Here is a 20,415-nt window from a genome sequence, read left to right on the forward strand (position 1 = left end):
CAATTAGACAGTGGCCCCCAACAGTGGGCTAGGGGCAGACAGTCTGTCCCATTGCAGGCTCCACTCACAAACAAAAACTTCTCGGGAGACAACACAGGGAAAGCACCCAGCAGTTTGGTGCTACTGCATCTCTGGCAAATGCCTGGTCTGACTAAACTCAAGCCCAAGGTGACCCTAGACTGCACTGCACTATAGGACCTCCTCCTCATAACGCCGTTACTCTCAAGAGCAAAAGATGTAGCTGACTTTCCTAACAGAGAAACAGACACAGAGAGTTAGACAAAACGAGGAGACAGAGGAATATGTCCTAAATGAAATAACAGGACAAAACTACAGCAAGAGACTTAAGGGAAACGGATATAAGTAATAAGCCTGATAGAGAATTTAAAGTTATGATCGTAAAGATACTCACTGGACTTGAGAAAACAGTGGAGGGCATCAGTGAGACCCTTAACACAGAGATAAAAAAGAATCAATCAGAGATGAAGAACACAATAAATGAAATAAAAAGTACACTGTATGGAATAAATAGGCTAGAGGAAGCAGAAGAAAAATTAAGTGACCTGGAGGACAGAATAATGGAAAGTAATCAAGCTGAACAGGTGAGGGGAAAAAAAATTATGCAAAATGAGAACAGACTTAAGGAACTTAGTGACTCCATCAAGTGTAATAACATTCACATTATAAGGATCCCAGAAGAAGAAGAGAGAGAAAAGGGGGCACAAAATTTTTTTTGAAGAAATAATAGCTGAAAACTTTGCTAATCTGGGGAAGAAAACAGATATCCAGATCCAGGAAGCACAGAGATCCCTCAACAAAATCAACCCAAGGAGGTCCACACCAAGCCACATAGTTATTAAAATGGCAAAAGTAGTGATAAAGAGAGAATTTTCAAAGCAGCAAGAGAAAATAAGACAGTTCCATATATGGGAAACCCATAAGGCTATCAGTGCATTTTTTAACAGAAACTTTGCAGGCCACAAGGAAGTGCCATGATATATTCAAAGTGCTGAAAGGAAAGAAAAAAAAAAATCTGCAGTCAGGAATACTCTATCCAGCAAGGCTATCATTCAGAATAGAAGGAGAGATAGAGTTTCCCAGGCAAACAAAAGCTAAAGGAGTTCATGACCACAAAACCAGCCTCGCAAGAAGTATTAAAGGGGACTCTTGGAGTGGAAAGGAAAGACCATAAGTAAGAGTAAGAGAAGTAGGAAGCACAGAAGCAGTAAAAGTAAGTATATCTGTAAAAATCAGTCAAGGAACTCACAAAATAAAAGGATATAAAGTATGACACCATGTACCTAAAATGTGGGGTGGAGAGGAGTAAAGAATGGGTTCAAGCTTAAGTGACCATCAACTTAACATAGACTGCTATATGCAGAAGATGTTAAAGATGTTATAAACAAACCTAATGGTAGCCACACATCAAAATCCAGTCATAGATATACAAAAAATAAAGAAAAGAATCCAAGTGTATCACTAAAGAGTCAGTGAACTGTGAGAGAAGAGAGCAAGAGAAGAAAGGATCAGAGAACAACTACAAAAACAACCATAGAACAAGTAACAAAATGGAAATACATACCTGTTAATAAATACTTTGAATGTAAATGGACTAAATGCTCCAATCAAAAGACACAAGGGGACAGAATGGATAAAAAAACAAGACCCATCTATATGCTGCCTACAAGACTTATTTCAGACCTAAATACACATGCAGATTGAAAGTGAGGGGATGGGGGCGCCTGGGTGGCTCAGTCAGTTAAGTGTCTGCCTTCAGCTCAGGTCGTGATCCCAGGGTCCTGGGATTAAGTCCCATATCTGGCTCCTTGCTCAGCGGGGAGGCTGCTTCTCCCCTGCCTGCTGCTCCCCCTGCTTGTGCTTGCTCTCTCCCTCTCTCTCTTAATCTGTGTCAAATAAATAAAAAAGAAAAGAAAAGAAAAGATACATCTTGGAAGGAGGGCTGCTCTAAGACTAGTGCAGCTCTCACTCTCTCTCCTTCAGTAAACCTCTGGAAACAGTATAGGTCACCACCAATATCAGGAAATAGTTTTCCTACCTAGCTCCTCCCCAAATGCTGTTAACTTTGTCTAAATAATGCCAAGACCTTTAATATATTTAAGTAACACATGATGCCATAACAACCACCAAAGTATTAGGTGCCTCTTTCTTTCTTGCATTAAATACACATCCACACCCACCATTCTTAGCAATTCAAATTATGGAAAGAGGGATATAAAACTCTCATCTTAAAGAATTTAAGGCTACTTTCCAAATACTAAAATAACAATGCAACAATAATAGTTTAACATTGATAGAGGGCCAGAAAGTACTGTCCTAATTATTTTAGATCTATTAAGTCATTTAATCCTCCAACAATCCAGTAAGGGTGGGGAATAGTATGACCACCACATCATCTTTCCCAATAGATCAGCTTTATTTTTATTTTTTTAAGATTTTATTTATTTATCTGACAGAGACACAGTGAGAGAGGGAACACAAGCAGGGGGAGTGGGAGAGGGAGAAGCAGGCTCCCTGAGGAGCAGGGAGCCCGATGCAGGGCTTGATCCCACGACCCTGGGATCATGACCTGAGCCGAAGGCAGACGCTTAACGACTGAGCCACCCAGGCGCCCCTAGATCAGCTTTAAATGGGCGTGGGAGAGCTAGCCTATTTGAATTGAACTGGCTAGGTATCTCAGTACCTTTTACCTAGGAGGTACAAAAAGGTGAGATTCATAATAGTTGCTCAGTGAATAGCTGAAGGATAGCTGAAGAATTAATCCCAGGTATTAGATATGAAAGGTATATTTTGTTGTTGTTTTTTATATTAAAATCTGCCCTTAGCAGTTTAGCATAATAGGGCTTTAGCCTCAGCTTCCAAAGCAATTAGCACATCTCCCAATATCTGGCGGAACATTCTGAAGAGGGAAAATTACAAACAACATGATGTAATAGTGTGGAATAAACTCTGCTACCAGATCATCTTTTCTGCAATATTTTCTCTCTTAAATATTTGGCTGAATCTTTACCAGGATAACCTCATTTCAAACAAGCTTTTCATGAAAACCTGTGCTCTAGAGCCCACCCACATTTTCCTGAGAAGATGAAATGGTTCAGAGCAAGGGACTTTTCAAACAACTTTTGTCATTAACATTTATTTCAATTAAAGACATGTGAATTCAGAGTTAATGTAAGGTAAAACCCTTCCAAAGTATTTGGCAAAAGAAATAGTACTACGAGTTTGATTAAAATGTTTTTGGTACCTGTGCTATGTATTACAGACATTAACAAAATAAAAAGCATATTCTGAAGAGAATCAAATTCCGATAAATTCTGGTTTGTAAAAATCAATTCACTGGTACAGTCCTCCCAGGGGAGAAGCAATTTGCCTTTTCACCATTAGTTAAAAATCTAAAGAGCATACTTCCTCTTCCAGTTGTGACCATCACACTATATAACATGTACAAGCCTAAATACTTTTAGTCAGAGAATACAGTAAAAGAAACAAGACTCTGGTATTTAACAGAGTTTACAGATCATGTACTATAAAACATTTTCTTTTGAAAATAAAAAATTTATAATCTATTTCAAAAATATCAAACAATTGAAAAAATATCTAAACTGGAACAAAATTGGCAAACAGAAGTTAAAAAAAACTTGGAAAAGCCATACATATAACATCAAATAACATCTAGCTTCATTTATCAACTAAAACACTCACTTAAGATGATTTCTGTATGTGTTAACTGAATTTAACACTTCAACATTTCAATAGAAACTGCCATTCTGTCGCACATTATCAAAGCCTGTTCTCTAAATTTGAAGAAATTCCAATTATAAATGAAGACTGAAAATAGAAACAGTGCATCTTAAAGTTTTTCAGAGGCCTACATACAAGTAATTTTCAAACACATAATTTTTTATATGCTTATGGTTTGGAACAAATTTTCCCTGAGCACTCTTTCTGCTTGGTTAGAAAAATTAAAACATGATCTATAAAATAGAATTTAGTTTGATTTCTACTGAATGTATGCCATTTTTCACCCATCAAATGTATTTGGGAATGTTTCCTTCTAGACATTGCTAAAGTACTAAGTAACTATAACTGTTTGAAGGGGCTATTCAAATGGCTTAAGAAATATGGTTAAGTTTTAGAGCCCTGAGAACTGCACAGTGGGTGTTCCATACAACCAAAATGATTTACTACCCTAAAACTACCAATAGTTGTTTTAACAAATTCAGAATGGCACTGGTGTCACAGAAAAAGAGGTACTAATCGGTAATTTCAGCTCAGATAACCAATAGATAAGCATTAAAAACCGAAAGAAAAACAAGTTGGATTAACATTGTGCTTTCCATGGAATAATGCTGAAAAAAATTAACTCTCCTGCCCAACACAGGAAATACCTCACACCTTGAGGTATTCTTTAATGCAGTCTTGAGACCTGTCACTCCTTAATACTCATGCAAACTTAAAATTAGCATCACTGGGAGTTTCATCACACAAGCTGCAGTCCCCAATGCTATCCCAAGATTTACAGCCCAAAAGACATGCACAGTACCACCACCAGCTGTGTTCCCTTAATTTTTTAAGGTCTTAAGAAGTCCTAGCTACTTGAGAGTTTAGGCCTCTTCTCTTTCAAATAAATAAAGGATAACAAATATCAGGAGCCTTAACTATGCAAATTTGTAAATACTAATTTTCTACATAGCCTAGTATCACATTAAAGGAAAATCAGATTTAAGAAGTTTCATATTTACAATTTTGGATTTCAGAAGACCTAACTATACATTTCCCTCAGCACTATGATTTATGTGGTTTGCAAGAATAATTAATAAATAACTTAAAACATTTAGAAGTCATTGTTCTGAAGATCTTCAAGAATTGAGCAATTTCAGATGTCCAGAGGTGTGTCTTCTGTCTTTTTAGTTATAGTTAAGGTGATTTATGCAGGACGCCCTGGACCAAAACGGCTTTTAGACCTAGATTTTTTAAATAGAAAAGAAGGTCAGAGATGCGTCTAAAATAGCAGGAAGTTGCTGTTGCTTTAGGTTACGTTTGCTTGACAGTATCAAAGTTTAATGAAACTTCATGTAGCCCCATAATCCATTTTTAAAAACCCCTGGAGTGAGACATACTTTGGAATTCAGATTTTTTTTTTTAAAGATTTTATTTATTTATTTGACAGAGAGAGAGAGAGAGAGAGAGAGAGAGACAGCACAAGCAGGGGGAGTGGCAGGCAGAGGCAGAGGGAGAAGCAGGCTCCCTGCAGAGCAGGGGGAGCCTGGTGTGGGACTCGATCCCAGGACCCGGGGATCATGACCTGAGCCAAAGGCAGTCGTTTAACCAACTGAGCCACCCAGGCGCCCTGGGGGGTGGGGCAGATAATATCATAGATAAATTATATATCATGGATTGGAGCAGTGCCTTATAAGCAAACACATTAACGCTTCTTCAGTGAAACAAATGAACATTTATATTCAGTGAGATAAATACAAACTATAAATAGCATCATAGTAGCTCAGTTTGGGTTTGAGTTGCCACAAATGTATAAAAAAGTCTTACTGGTTTTCTGAGATTTCTGGATTTCAGAACTGCTGATAAGGCATTTAGATCTGTAGTATTAATGATCCAATCTCAATAACTTTTAATCTTTAAAAGAAAATTTGTGATGTAAAATGATAGAGGATCCAACAAGTTAGATTTTATTAAGAGAAATAAAATAAGGAACAGGAAAGACTTCAATGATTTAAATAAATAATATATTACCTATAAACAGTATAAAATTCTACTAATTCACAGTAGCAGAACTTACATTCCTATCTGTAGCTGGCTCAGAACAGAGCTGATTCAATCAACAGGAAAACTTAAAAAAACTATACTTTCATTAAATTTTGTGCTTATGACCTTTTTAAGCCTTATGTTTAAGTTAAAATCTGGTTCTGATTAATGTCTTGATGATCTAACCCTTGAAACAAAACAAACCAAACTCCAATTATCTGCTGCTAGTGTTCATATGATTTTCCCTAAAAAAAGAAAATCACGGGGCACCTGGGTGGCTCAGTCAGTTAAGCGGCCCACTCTTGATTTCGGCTCAGGACATGATCTCAGGGTTCTGGGATCGAGCCCTGTGTGGGGCTCCATGCTCAGCGGGAGTCTGCAGGAGATTCTCTCCCGCTCCCTCCCCTCTGCCTCTCCCCCCGTTTGCACTCTCTCTAAAAATAAATAAATCAATCTTTAAAAAAAAAAAAAAAGAAAATCATCTCAAAGCCAGTGGTATTCTGAATTTGTTTATGCTGATTTACCTTGTATTTTTTTCTGAGCTGCTTTGCCGTGCAGTTACTGGCACTGAGGCCTTGATTTGCGCTTCGAGTCTGGAATAAATACCTCCTGCAAACTGCAGAGTAAAGGGGCAAAATGGAGTTGTTATTTTTATGGAATCAATAGAAGCTCTGCTTTATGAAAATGGCATTACTTTTTAGCTTAGAAGTAATTCTGATTTTCAAAATTCAGGCCCTTTGAATTATAATTTCTGTGAATAATTTTACAGACAGTAAAAGTCACCCTTTTTAGTGCACAGTTCTGAATTCTGACAAATGCATACAGTGGTTTAACCATCATGACAAGGGAGACATACAACACTTCCATCACCCCAAGAAAATACCCTTGTGCCTCTCATACGTCAACCCATTTGCCATGATCAGTTCCTGGAAACTGCTTATTCTGTTTTATTGTCCCTATAGTTTTACATTTTCCTAAACATTATATAAGTAGAATCATAGAGTCTGGAGCCTTTTCAGTCTGGCCTTTTTCACTTTAGCATAATGTATAGGAGATTCATTTATGTTGCTGATGTATCAGTAGTTCTTTCTTTTTTATATGTACCACAGCTGGTTTATTCATTTAGCAGGTAAAGGACATTTGGGTTGTTTCTAGTTTTTGGCATTTCTGAATTTCTAAAACCACTATAAGCATGTGTGCACTGATCTCTGCGGTGACTAAATGGTTAACTTTATAAGAAACTGACAAACCGTTTCCCAAAGCGGCCATTCCTTTTCGAATCCCTACTGGCTATATATGAGAGTTGCAGTTGCTCTCCATCCTGGCCAGCATTTTTTTCTTTCTCCGTTTTAGACATTCTAGTTGGTATCCAGGGGTATCTCACTGAGGTTTTAATTTACATTTCCCAATGACTAATGATGTTGCATCTTTTTGTGTGCTTATTTGCCATCTATATCCCTTCTTTCATGAGGTGTCTGCTTAATCTTTTGCGCATTTAGTTTTATTGGATTATTTATTTTATTATTAAGTTTTGAGAGTTCTTTATAAATTCTGGACACAAAGTCTTTACCAGGTAAGTGTTTTACACATATTTTCTCATAGATTATAGCTTATCTTTTCATTTTCTTAATAGTGTCTTTCAAAAAAAGTGACTCTCAAAAATAGTGTCATTCAAATTTTGATGAAGTCCAATTTGTCAATTTTTTCTTTTATAGATCATGCTTTTGGTGTCACAACTAAGAAATATTTGCCTAACCAAGGTCACAAAGATTTTAGAAGTTTTAACACTGTATGTTAACTATATTGGAATTAAAATTAAGAAAAGAAAGGCTTTAGAAGTTTTATAGGGAAGTAAATTTTTAAATAAAAGAATTAGGGCAAGAGTAATTATAAATACATAATACCAATACTGATGTTAATATATAGTGTTATGACTAATACATAATTTTAGTAAGAACATAGGTATTTCTAGTCATCATTTTCAGCAAGATGACATCTTATTTTAGAAATAATATCTAAGCACTGCCTACAGAGTTGACTGAAATCAGCAACTTCCAAAAAGTCACCCTCTGGGTAGTCAGCATTTGGTCAGCAATTTCACAGTTAATCTACTCTTGGTGTGATATTACACTTCCAGCAATAACCTACTTTACTATGTGTGCTATAGAGGACCCATGGGCCATGGATAATAACATGGAGAACATTTATGTGAGTCAACTGGCTAAATGGGACAGAATATAAAAATATATTAAAGTATTTAAATCGGTCTTTTCAGATTCTGCCTAAAACATCTTTATATACCTCATGATGAAAATAAAGTAGGAAGGTATATCTAAGCAAGCACAGTACACTAGCACATAATTCTTACTTCTTTTGCTTCCTTTGACTTGACTCGGTCAAGATCACCCAATCTCATCTTTATTAGGTGCCCTGTAATTTCAGACATCCGCCGCTGATCTGGAGGTAAAAAATAATAAACCTAACTTTTTATGAGGATGATTTATAACTTTTATTTCTTAAAGAACACTTCAGTTATCAAGAATTTATGAAAATATCATTGGATACTATTTTACAGACATACACACTTATTTATCTTGGAAGAACTTTAGACAGCAAGTGGCAAATGGCTCATACATAGATAATTGTGCTGGTTTTAAGGCTACTTAAACCAACCTAAAATATGATAGTCAGTCATCTTTAGAGTGCAAGTAATGGGCAACAGTCAGCCTGATACCTCCAAACCACAGATGTATAAAACAGTACATTATCTGCTGGGATTGTATACTAATAAAACTCTGGTTGAGGGCTGCCTGGGTGGCTCAGTTGGTTGAGTGTCACACTCTTGATTTCAGCTCAGGTCATGATCTCAGGGTCATGAGATCAAGCCCCACATCTGGCTCTGTGCTCAGAGGGGAGCCTGCTTGGGATTCTGCATCACCCCTTGACCCTGTCTTTTAACAAACAAATAAAAATTCTGGTTGATTCCTAAGGGAATGTGCGAATTCTGAGCCTTATTCTAGTTGGAATTTTTTAAGCTATTCAGCATACTTCATAAAATGAAAGATTCCTATCATTGATATTTATACCTAATTTGTACATTACGTACATATTAAAACCTACCATCTTCCCTTTGTGCATCCTGGTTGAATCTCAAGGATCTTGTGGCATCCCATTTATTCTTCTGCATACTCACACTATTAGAAAAATTAAACAAAAATCAGCATTGATGCTTTAAGAGCGGTTATCTGATTGGATTAAGGACCAATACTCACATGAAAGGAGACACATCTCTAGAAGTTGACTAAAAAAGAGTAGACAACATTAAGGTCCAATTAGAACACATTTACTGATTTGTGTTATAGTTAATAATAAAAAGAAGCTTACATTTATTGAGTTCAAGACACTGTACCAAAAGCATTACAAGTATTATTTCATTTAAGCCTTGCAATAACCACATGAGACAGCTGCCATAATTATCTCTATAATAAAACAGGTTCAGAGAAGTTAAGAAACTTGTCCAAAGAGATACAGATCTAGAATTTGAACCCAGCTTTATTTGTCTGACCTGGAAGCCCCAGCTTATGCAATCTTTTAGAATTCACCCATTTGTGTGCTTGTGGTACTTAGCATGCAGATAAGTGTACAATCTGCCCAATGTAATTGTGTGGAACTTGTTGCAACCCAGCCTTTCATACATTTTCGGAATCCATGGTTTCTCTTTTAGTCAAATGTGGTTACTACTGTCCTCTTATTCTTACCTGGCTTTTTACCCCTTCCTTCAAAGGTATGGGAAATAAAAATTATTTTAAAAGGTAATAAAATATAATTTATTTAAAAATTATAAAGTCTACTTACTTTTCTTATTTCAAAGTCTATCTTATTTTTGAATAAGTAATATTGGCTCAAAATTCAAAAGTTACAAATAGCACATATAGTAAAAAATCTGTGTTCCCCATTCAATTCCCTTCTTTAGAGGCAATCAGTCTTTTTTCAACTTCCTTTGCAGTTTTTCAGAGATATTTTATGGATATATAAAGACATATATATTCCTCTATCCATGCTACAGAAATGTTAGAATATGCCAATTTACATACTATTCAGCACTTTCTTTTTCTCACCTATCAATATATCTTAGAGATCTTTAATCTCAGTTTATATGGAATTTCTTTGTTCATTTTTATACTGCTAGCATTTCACTGTGGTATATTGTTACTCTTCTTCAGATTTTTCTTGGCTATATTTGCCTGCTTATTTCTCAATATGAACTTCAGAACAGTAATGGATAATTTAGAGCTACCTTCTCTAACGCCTTTTCTTTCTTCTGACCACAGGGTGAAGACATCTGCTTTTTTGGTTGTTTTGTGAACTTCTTTGGCTTTTCCTTTTTCCCTGACAATAGAGAGTCAATGTTATGTCTCACATGCTTCTCCAATGCACTTGTTACTTACTTACAAACAATAAAATAAAATCATTAAAAAACATTGTTTCTTAAAATTAACAAATTACCTCTAAATAAAAAGTAAATATATGGAGAAGTCAAACTGAATTTGTTTTTACAGGGGTTCGTTTTAATTACTTTTCTTCTTTCTACTTGATGAAAAACAGTCAGGGAAATGAATTCAAAGTCCCAATGAAACTAGATGTTGAAAATGTTGGGAAAAACTATACATAATTTCTCTAAATCTAAATAGTGGAATCATCACCTAATTCCAAATTTTTATATATATAAAAATAACTATAACTCAGAAAAACACAGTTTGAGAGTGGAATAAGTGAACTCACAAAAAAAATCTTTAAAATGTCTTTTGCTTGGGGAGGAGGAGGGGCCATGAAGATAAAAATGGAGATAGGACAGAAATGATCTCGGGAGGAAGCAGATTTGGGGCAAACTGTATTCTGGACTGGTGCATTTCTACAATCAATATTCTGAATTTATTCAGGCTGACAGTGTAGAGGAGAAAGGAGAGGAAGAGAAAAAAGGGAGGGGAAAGAGTCATTTCTCTTAAATCAATGTATGAATGTAAGGATAGTACATTAGATCACTTTCCCAAACATCAATTATTTGTATACCACCTGTGCAATTTTTGCTCTATCATTTAAAGGGAAACTTTATATTACTACCACAAATGGAAAACCTGTAAAATGTGCTACAAGGAAGATAACCTTGAAGATACTAAAATTAAAAAACAAACAAACAAACAAAAACCCAAAAATGGATGCCTGGGTGGCTCTGTCAGTTAAGTGTGCAACTCTTTTTTTTTTTTTTTTAAGATTTTATTTATTCATTTGAGAGAGAGAATGGGAGAGAGAGCGTGAGAGGGGGGAGGGTCAGAGGGAGAAGCAGACTCCCTGCTGAGCAGGGAGCCCGATGCAGGACTCGATCCAGGGACTCCAGGATCATGACCTGAGCCGAAGGCAGTCGCTTAACCAACTGAGCCACCCAGGCGCCCTAAGTGTGCAACTCTTGATTTCAGCTCATGTCACGATCTCAGGGTCTTGAGATCCAGCCCCAAGTCAGGCTCCATGCTGGGCATGGAGCCTGCTTAAGATTCTCTCTCTTCTGTCCCCTCTCCCCCACTCATGCTTGCTCTCTCTCTCTCTCTCAAAATAAAATAAAGTAAAATAACATAAAAACAGTATTAACAATCTAGATAGACTGATTTGCCTCCTGATAAGCCCTGAGTCCCTGACATGTGTTTATAGTTAAAATGGGAGATAAACAAGTGTTATAAAATTGCTAATAGACATGATAGGGTGAGATTTGATAATGGAATGTGAAGACAAGTTCTTTCCAAAGAAAACAATGATAAAAACAGAACAAAAATATTATAAACCATTATCTGTAGGTACTGGCAAATAATTAAAGGGAGGTAGAAAGTTGAGTGTTTATATTTAAAAGATGCATAAGGTAGGGAAGTGGGTGAGGGGTAGGGGAAGGGGTGAAACAGGAGACAAGGATTAAAGAGTACACTTATAGTGATGAGCACTGAGTAATGTATAGAAGTGTTGAATCATGGGCGCCTGGGTGGCTCAGTCAGTTAAGTGGCTGCCTTCAGCTCAGGTCATGATTCCAAGGTTCTGGGATCAAGTCCCATATCGGGCTCCCTGCTCAGCGGGGAGTCTGCTTCTCCCTCTCCTTCTCCCTCTGCCTCTCCCCCACTGCTCATGCTCTCTCTCTCTCAAATAAATAAAATCTTTAAAAAAAAATTGTTGAATCACTCTATTGTACACCTGAAACTATTGTAACACTGTATGTTAACTGTACCAGAATTAAAATTAAAAACTTAAAAAAAATAGATGCATAAGGTGAGATCTGTGAGTTTATGGCTTTCTGCCTGAGGGCCCTTCCCAATACCTTGAGCCAAAGGAGGAAAATTACAGCCTTATGAGTTCCAGGAAAAAGATGTTAGAATTCAAAGTAAGAGAAGCTGGAAGTTTAAATGGAAAATTTTGGGAGAAAGTCACAAAAGACTTGAGATCTAAAATATGACTGTAAACTCTGCTCAAATGAGTATTAAATTATGAAAGTGTATGGGAGACCCGAGGAAATCCAGCTAAACAGGCAAGCAGAAATTAGGTTGGGGTGTTGACGCTTGCAAGACAGAATTGTTTTTGGTGAGAGATCAGAGTTTCTTGTGCCTTTGACTAAATGCTTTCCCAAAATGTATAGAGCTCAAGCTCTGACAGCAGGAGCCCAACTTGGGACTGGAAAAACAACTAGAAATCTAGGGGGAACCCACAAAGCAAGAAAACCACTAAGCAGGTAAGCTCCCAAATCCGAATATAAAGTCTGTCCAAAACCTTGCCTGACTACTATAACTACACAGGCTGGATGACCCTGGGGATCAGGCTAAAACAGGAGCAGTTAGCAGCCAAGAAAAACCTGGGCAGAGACATGAAGTAGACAGATTTTGCAGTTTGGGTCAGGCAAGTTAACTGCCTACTAGAACAAAAAACCCAACAATACTCAGAAGAACAAAATAGATTTCAGAATTGCACAGATAATCTACCAAAAGTTACAAGATGAAGAAACTGAAAAGTATGAACCACTCAGAAAAGAAACAGTCAATAGAAACTGATTCTGAGAGAGCTTATATACTGGATTTAGCTCATAATGATCTCAAAACAACCATTATAAGTATGTTGAAAGGGAAAAGGGTGTTATTAAATAAACACATACAAAATCTCAACAAAGATATAGAAACTATAAAAGAAGAACCAAGTGGAAATTCTAGAACTGAAAAGCACAATAATCGAAATATTTAGTAGAGGGGCTTAAAAGAAAGTCTGAAATGGTAGGAGAATATATCAGTGAAATGTGAAGTTAAGCATTAGAAATTCTCCAATCCAAAAAACATAGAGAAGAATGAAGAAAAAGAAACAAAACTTCAGAAACCTATGGGACAACATCAAAAGGTCTAACATACACGTGTTGAAGTTCCAGAAGGTAAGTGAGAGAAAGGGACAGAAAAAGTACTTAAAGGAATAATGACTGTAAGCTCCCCAAATTTTGTTTAAAACATTAATTTACAGATCCAAGAAGCTCAACAAAGACCAAGTAAGATAGCCATTAAGGAAACCACACTTAGACATATCATAGGCTTCTGAAAGTAAAAAATAAAATCTTGAAAGAATCAAGATATAAAGGGCACATTACATACAGGGGAACAATTATATCAATGATTGACTTCTCATCAGAAAAAATAGAGGCCAGAAGATATTGAAATGAAACACAAACTGCTAAAAGAAAAAAAGTAATTGTTAAACAGGAATCCATACTGAAGAAAACTGTACTTAAAAAACAAAAGTGAGGGGTGCCTGGCTGGCTCAGAGCAGATGACTCTTGATCTTGGGGTTGTGGGTTCAGGCCCCATGTTGGGTGCAGAGATTACTTAAGAATAAAATCTTTAAAAAAAGGGTGAAATAAAGACATTTTCAGATAAATAAAAATGAAAGAATTTATTGCTAGACTACCTGCACTATAGAAAATAAAAGTTCTTCAGAATAAAAGAAAATAACATCACATGGTAACTCAGATATAAAAAAATAGTAAATATGTAGATATATATAAAAGACTAAATGTATATATTTTTCTTTTTTCTCCTACATTCTTTAGATGACATACCACTGTTTAAAACAAAAATCATAACCCTAACATAATTATATATAATATATATAGACATATAACAATAGCACAAAGAAGGGGAAGCTAAGGAAACTATATTATTTTAAGGTTATATTTTACCTCAAGTAATTCTTATTAGCTTTAAGTAGATTGTGATAGGTTAAAGATCATGTTGTAATCCTTAGAACAATCAAATGCAAAGAAATATAACTAAAAAGCCAGTAAAATAATTTAAAAGATATACTAAAATTATTTTCTTAGCACAAAAAAAAGCAGGAAAGGAGAAATAAGAGAAGCAAAAACATCTGAGACAATTAGAAAGTGAACAGCAAAATGGCAGAACTAGGGGCACTTGGGTGGCTCAGTCAGTTGAGCATCCCACTCTTGATCTCAGCTCAGGTCTTGGTCTTGGGGTTATGAGTTCAAGTCCTGTGTTAGGCTCCAATCTGGACATGGAGCCTACTTAAAATTAAAAAAAAAAAAAATGGCAGAACTAATACAACCATATCATTAAACACATTAAATATAAATAAAATAAATGCTCCAATCAAAAGGTGAAGATTGTCAAACTGGAAAAAAAAAGCAGTTTCCAACAACATGCCACCTACAAGATACAGACTTTAAATCAGAAAACACAAAGAGGTTAAAAATAAAAGGATAGCAAAAAGATATGCCATTCAAATAGTAAACAAATCTACAGTGATTATATTAACACCAAACAAAATAGACTTCAAGACAAGCAATTTTACTGTAGACAAAGAGGAATACATCATAATGTTAAAAGAGTCAATACACTATAAATGCATGCCTAATCACAAAGCTCTAATGTACACAAAGTAAAAACTAGTAGACTTAAAAGGAAAAGTATGTAAATTAATTATAGCTGGAGATTTCAACACTCTCTTTTACTAATCAATGGAACAAGAAGTCAGAAATGAGGGGCGCCTGGGTGGCTCAGTCGTTAAGTGTCTGCCTTCGGCTCAGGTCATGATCCCAGAGTCCTGGGATCGAGCCCCATATTGGGCTCCCCACTCTGTGGGAAGCCTGCTTCTCCCTCTCCCACTCCCTCTGCTTGTGTTCCCTCTCTCGCTGTGTCTCTCTCTGTCAAATAAATAAATAAAATCTTAAAAAAAAAAAAAAAGAAGTCAGAAATGAGCAGTCAGAAAATGAGCACGATTACAGAAGATTTGTAACAGACAACCAAACCAACCTGTCTTGACATTTATAGACCACTCCACCAATAAGAGAATTCATATTCTTTTCATTCACATCTGGAACACGTGTCAATAAAATGTAAGGGATGAAACCACATTGAGTATGTTCTCTGACCATTATGGGATTAAATTAGAAACCTGTAACTGAAAAGTATCTGGACAATCTGAAAATTTTTGGAAATTACACAACATACTACTAAATAACACATGGGTCAAATAAAAAAACCATAAGGGGAATTAGAAAATATTCTGTGTTGAATATAAATGAAAACAAGACATGCAAAGTCTTCGGAAATAGTTAAAGTGGTGCTGAGAGCAAATCTTATAACTTTAAATGTTTATATTAGAAAAGAAGAAAAATAAAAAACCAATGATTTAAGTTCCTTAAGAAGCTAAAAAAGAAAAAAAAGGAAATTAAGTCAAAGTAATTACAAGGAAGGAAATACTAAATATAAAAGTGAAAATCAATGAAATATAAAACAAACTGCAGAAGAAGTCAATAAAATCAAAAGCTCATTCCTTGAAAAGATCAATAAAATAAACCTCTAGCTAAACTGATCAAGAAAAAAGTGATGAAACACAAATTACCAATATCATCAATGAAAGAGGGACATCACTACAGATCCTTCAGACAGAAAAGGATAAGAAAACACCATAAGCAACTTTATGCCAATAAATTTGACAACTTGGATAAGATGGAGAAATTCCTTGAAAGACATAAGTTATCAAACAGATTCAAGAAGAAATAAAAGACTTGAATAGTACAATATTACAGCTACTAAAATCATAATTAAAAACCTTCTCATAATGAAAACTCTAGGCCCAGATGACTTCACTGCTGAATTTTATCATATATTTAAGGGAGAAATAATACAAATAGCACACAAGTTCTTTCAGAAAAGAGAAGTGAGGGGAACACTGTCCAACTCATTTTACAAGATCAGTATTATTCTGGTAACCAAACTTGAAGACATCACAGAAAACTAAAAACAACTAATATCGCTCATAAACACAAACAATCCTTTTTTTTTTAAAGATTTTATTTATTTATTTGACAGAGAAAGACACAGCGAGAGAGGGAACACAAATGCGGAGTGGGAGAGGGAGAAGCAGACTCCCTGCCGAGCAGGGAGCCCGATGCGGGACTCGATCCAGGGACTCCAGGATCATGACCTGAGCCGAAGGCAGTCTCTTAACCAACTGAGCCACCCAGGCGCCCAACACAAACAATCCTTAACAAAATACCAGCAAGTCGAATTACATTAATATATAAAAAAACAAACACCTCATAACCAACTGGAGTTTACCTTAGAAGACTGGTATAACACTTGAAAAACCAATGTAATTCATCATACTGATATATGGAGAAAACCTAGATCATCATCTCAATAGATGGAGAAAAAGTATTTGACAAAATTCAATACCCATTCACTATAATTCAGCAAATTAGAAACAGAAAAAAACTTTTTCAACCTGAGAAAGAGCATTTATGAGAAACTGAGAAACCAACCACTAACATTACATGCTTAATGGATAAAGACTGAATGCTTTCCCCCTAAGACAGGAACAAGGTAAGGATGTCTGTTCTCACCACTTCTATTGAACATGAGGTCCTAACCAGTGCAAAAAGGCAAGACAAAGAAATACAAGGCATACGTATTGGAAAGGAATCTAATAAGAAAAATTAAGTGAAATTAGCAAGGACACAGAAAAAAGGTCATTTGGAGCAACTGAAAAATTTTCCAACTGAAAAACTGGACAATTTTTAAAAACCTACTTTCATTTGTAACAGAATAAAAAAAGCACTTAGGAATAAATTTAATAAAAGATGTTTAATATCTGCATACTGAAACTATAAAATATTATTGAGAGACATTAAAGAATTAAATAAATGGAGAAACATTCCATATTCATGGATTGGAAGACTTGCCATTGTAAAAAAAAAAAAAAAGTTATTCTCTCCAAATTGATATATGGGTTCAACACAATCCCAATAAAAATTCCAACAGTATTTTTGTAGAAATAGTGACCTTTACTTTAAATGTATAAGAAATGCCAAGCACCTAGAAATACCAAAGTAATCTAAAACAAAAGAACAATTTTGAAGGACATACATCACCAGATTTCAAGAATCACTAAAAACTACAAAAGTTAAGACTGTGGTATTGATATACTGATGTAAAACAGACATAAGAATCAATGAAAGAGAACAAAGAGTTTAAAAATAGATCCACATGTAAATGATCAGTTGATTTTTAAATAAAGGTGTCAAGGTAATCCAAAGGGGAAAGAGCATTCTTTTCAACAAATCATTCTGGGAAAACTAGCTATGCCTAAAGGAAAACAAAGGGAAGCTCAACCCTTAACTCATACCATATACAAAAATTAACCTGGAAGGATCACAGACTTAAGTACAAAAGTTAAAATCATACAAGTTCTAGAAGAAAACAACAGAAAATCTTTGTGATCTTGGGGTAAGCAAAGATTTCTGTTATTAAAGCATGAAACATAAAAGAAAATTAAAACATTAGAGTTTGTGAAGTTAAAAACTTTGGCTCTTGTTCAAAAGACATCACTAATAAAATTAAAAGGCAAGTCATAAACTGGGGACAGCTATTTGCAAAACATATTGACTTGTATCCAAAATATATATAAAGAATGCTTATAATTCAATAATAAGGCAAACAATCCAACTAAAAAATAGAAGATAATTTAAACAAACACTTCATGAAAAAGATATATAAATGGCCAATTAGCACATGAGAAGATGCCTAGAACTATATATCCACTAGAATGGCTAAAGTTAAAAAAAGTAATTAATACCAAGTATTGGTAGAAACGTGTAGCAACTGGAACTCTCATACATTGCTGGTGAGATGCAAAATGGTACACTTTGCAAAACAGTATGGCAGTTTCTTATAAAGTTAAACATACACTTACCAAAAGACCCAGCAATTCCACTCCTAGGTATCTACCCAAGAAAAATGAAAACATATGTCCACACAGACTTGTATGCAAATGTTCACGGCAACATTATTCATCATAACCAAGAACTGGAACAACCCAAATGTCCATGAAATGGTGAATGGAAAAACAAATTATGGTATATTCATACAATGGAATACTACTGTGCAATAAAAAGGAACCACTGACATACACAACAATATAAATGAATCTCAAAAACATCACACTAAGTGAAAGAAGCCACACACAAAAGACCACCCATGATTCCATTTACATGAGACCTTGGAAAAGGTAAACCACTGTGACAAAAGCAGATTGGTGGTTACCTGGGGGTGGGATTGGGGAAAGGGAACTGAGTGTAAAGGGGCAGGAGATAATTTTTTGGAGGTTCTAGGTCTTGATTTTGGTGGTGGTTACCCAACTGCATGCCAAAACTCATCAATATGTACACTTAAAAATGGGTGAATTTTATTACATATGAATTCTACTTCAATCAACTGTGGGAAAAAACCTCACACAAAACATAGTAGCATTTTCTCCTTGACTAATTATAATTTAAAAATAACTGATAACTAGTTTTTTAATAAGAGGATTCGACACATGAAGAAAAATTATGTAAAACTTGGAAAAAAGACAAAGGGAGGGTTGTATGTCCTTTTAGTGTCATATTGGAGGACTGCTTAAAAGGCCCATGTAAGAAATTATTTAATTTTCAAAGAAAATATCCTTGTATCTGACTTCCCTATCCACTGTTGATTGAAGGCCCAGATGCTGTGAAGTTTTATGTTAACTTGGAGATTTTTGTGTCTAATAGAAATGCAAATGATTTCTGTTTAGAAGAAAAGATAACCTCAAAGGTGATTGGTTTACTGCCTTATAGGACATCAATTAGTTTTGAATCTAACTTGCAATCCTATTTAACATTCTTTTTCAAATGCCTATAAATATCCAAGTCTTCAAATGCTCTTTGAACAAATTTTTCCTATTTCTCTCACTAAAGAGTTCAAAAATTTTGTCATAAGTTTCTTCTGTAGCTGTATAAAATCATGTTTTTAATTTTTTAAGAATCATACTCTGACTACTATTGTATAATGCTTCATTTGAGTGTCACTTCAAATCATCTCAGGCACACACTGATGTTAAGTTATCCATTTTGAGAAACCTATTAGGTTACACCTGAAATGAAAATGTGGAGTATTATTTCTCAGTACACTGCACTTTTTAAAATAACTGTGATTATTCTCTGTTAGTGCCAGGATTAGGGAGTCTTGATGGAGCCTCCTTTATTTTTTTTCCCATGTTGTAGCCTACCATATAGACTTACAAAGCTAACTCCTCACCCCTTGCATTAAAGCCTGCAGAATGCTACCCCTTCATAAAAGTGAGACTTGATTTTATCTTAGAAATCAGTACTTTGTTTCTTGGATATTTCTTCTTCATCTCCAACTTCATCTTCAGTGACCTCAGATCCAGTGGTATATTCTTCTTCTTCTGAAAATAACGATTGTTGTTTCTGAATTAAAAAAAAAAAATACCCTTTTAAAAAAAACATAGTATTAACATCTCTCTCATGGATTCTTTCAAACACATTTATCTAAATTTATTTTGGATGAATGAGTCAAACAAGATCTGATAAAATGACCAATGTCTAGTACAACACTGAGGAAATGGACATAAGAATTTCTGTTAGGGACACCTGGGTGGCTCAGTCATTAAGCGTCTGCCTTCGGCTTGGGTTGTGATTCCAGGGTCCTGGGATCGAGCCCTGCATCGGCTCCCTGCTCGGTGGGAAGCCTGCTTCTCCCTCTCCCACTCCCCCTGCTTGTGTTCCCTCTCTCACTGTGTCCCTCTCTGTTAAATAAATAAATAAAATCTTAAAAAAAAAAAAAAAAGAATTTCTATGTTTAGGACAGGATCGCATTACATTAAACATTTTTAAATTATTTCCTTCACATATTCTAGCAGAGTGATGGGCACATAATAAGTCCTCAGCATTTGTCAAACTGCACCTTCTATCACTCAACTGAATGTATGTTCCTCGATATTAAGATTAAATTAAAATATAATAATTGCCATTATTAAAGTAGTCTCATAAGCAAGGACAGGTACACATTCCCCGGATAAATGTGATCCTAGATTACTCAACCACAGCTGCATCAGCTTCCTGCATCTACCTACCCACCCTGCTTTTTGCCATCACTGATCCAAATTCCAGTGCCATTCTTGCGAATATTGGTGGCAGATGGCAGAGTAATGGCAAATAGGTAAAAGAAAAAAAAAGAAATCAACCATCCAGTCAAACAACCAAATGCCTGGAATGAATAGATTTGT

The 20,415-nt window shown here is 35.4% G+C and overlaps 1 protein-coding gene across 6 annotated transcripts in view; it reads right to left on the reverse strand.

Annotated features, from left to right (window-relative positions):
• Positions 1 to 3,138: 3,138 nt before the first annotated feature.
• Positions 3,139 to 20,415, reverse strand: part of KIAA1841 (KIAA1841 ortholog) — a 53,439-nt gene continuing 36,162 nt past the window's right edge. For 4 of the 6 annotated variants that reach the window (XM_035001483.1, XM_035001482.1, XM_035001485.1 and 1 more), the window contains 7 exons: positions 19,498 to 19,597; positions 10,079 to 10,170; positions 9,054 to 9,082; positions 8,902 to 8,975; positions 8,150 to 8,238; positions 6,306 to 6,397; positions 3,139 to 4,982 (listed from right to left, as the gene is read on the reverse strand). In XM_035001483.1, the coding sequence (XP_034857374.1) occupies positions 4,946 to 4,982; positions 6,306 to 6,397; positions 8,150 to 8,238; positions 8,902 to 8,975; positions 9,054 to 9,082; positions 10,079 to 10,170; positions 19,498 to 19,597 (513 nt within the window). In that variant the 3' untranslated portion in view covers positions 3,139 to 4,945. Of the gene's footprint in view, positions 4,983 to 6,305; positions 6,398 to 8,149; positions 8,239 to 8,901; positions 8,976 to 9,053; positions 9,083 to 10,078; positions 10,171 to 18,059; positions 18,092 to 19,497; positions 19,598 to 20,415 lie in introns of those variants that run through there. The other 2 variants (XR_004678570.1, XM_035001484.1) reach the window with 2 other exon arrangements.

The sequence above is a fragment of the Mirounga leonina genome, unplaced genomic scaffold (assembly GCF_011800145.1).
Source record: "Mirounga leonina isolate KUSES-001 unplaced genomic scaffold, KU_Mleo_1.0 Mir_125, whole genome shotgun sequence".
In the NCBI taxonomy this organism is placed as follows: domain Eukaryota; kingdom Metazoa; phylum Chordata; class Mammalia; order Carnivora; family Phocidae; genus Mirounga; species Mirounga leonina.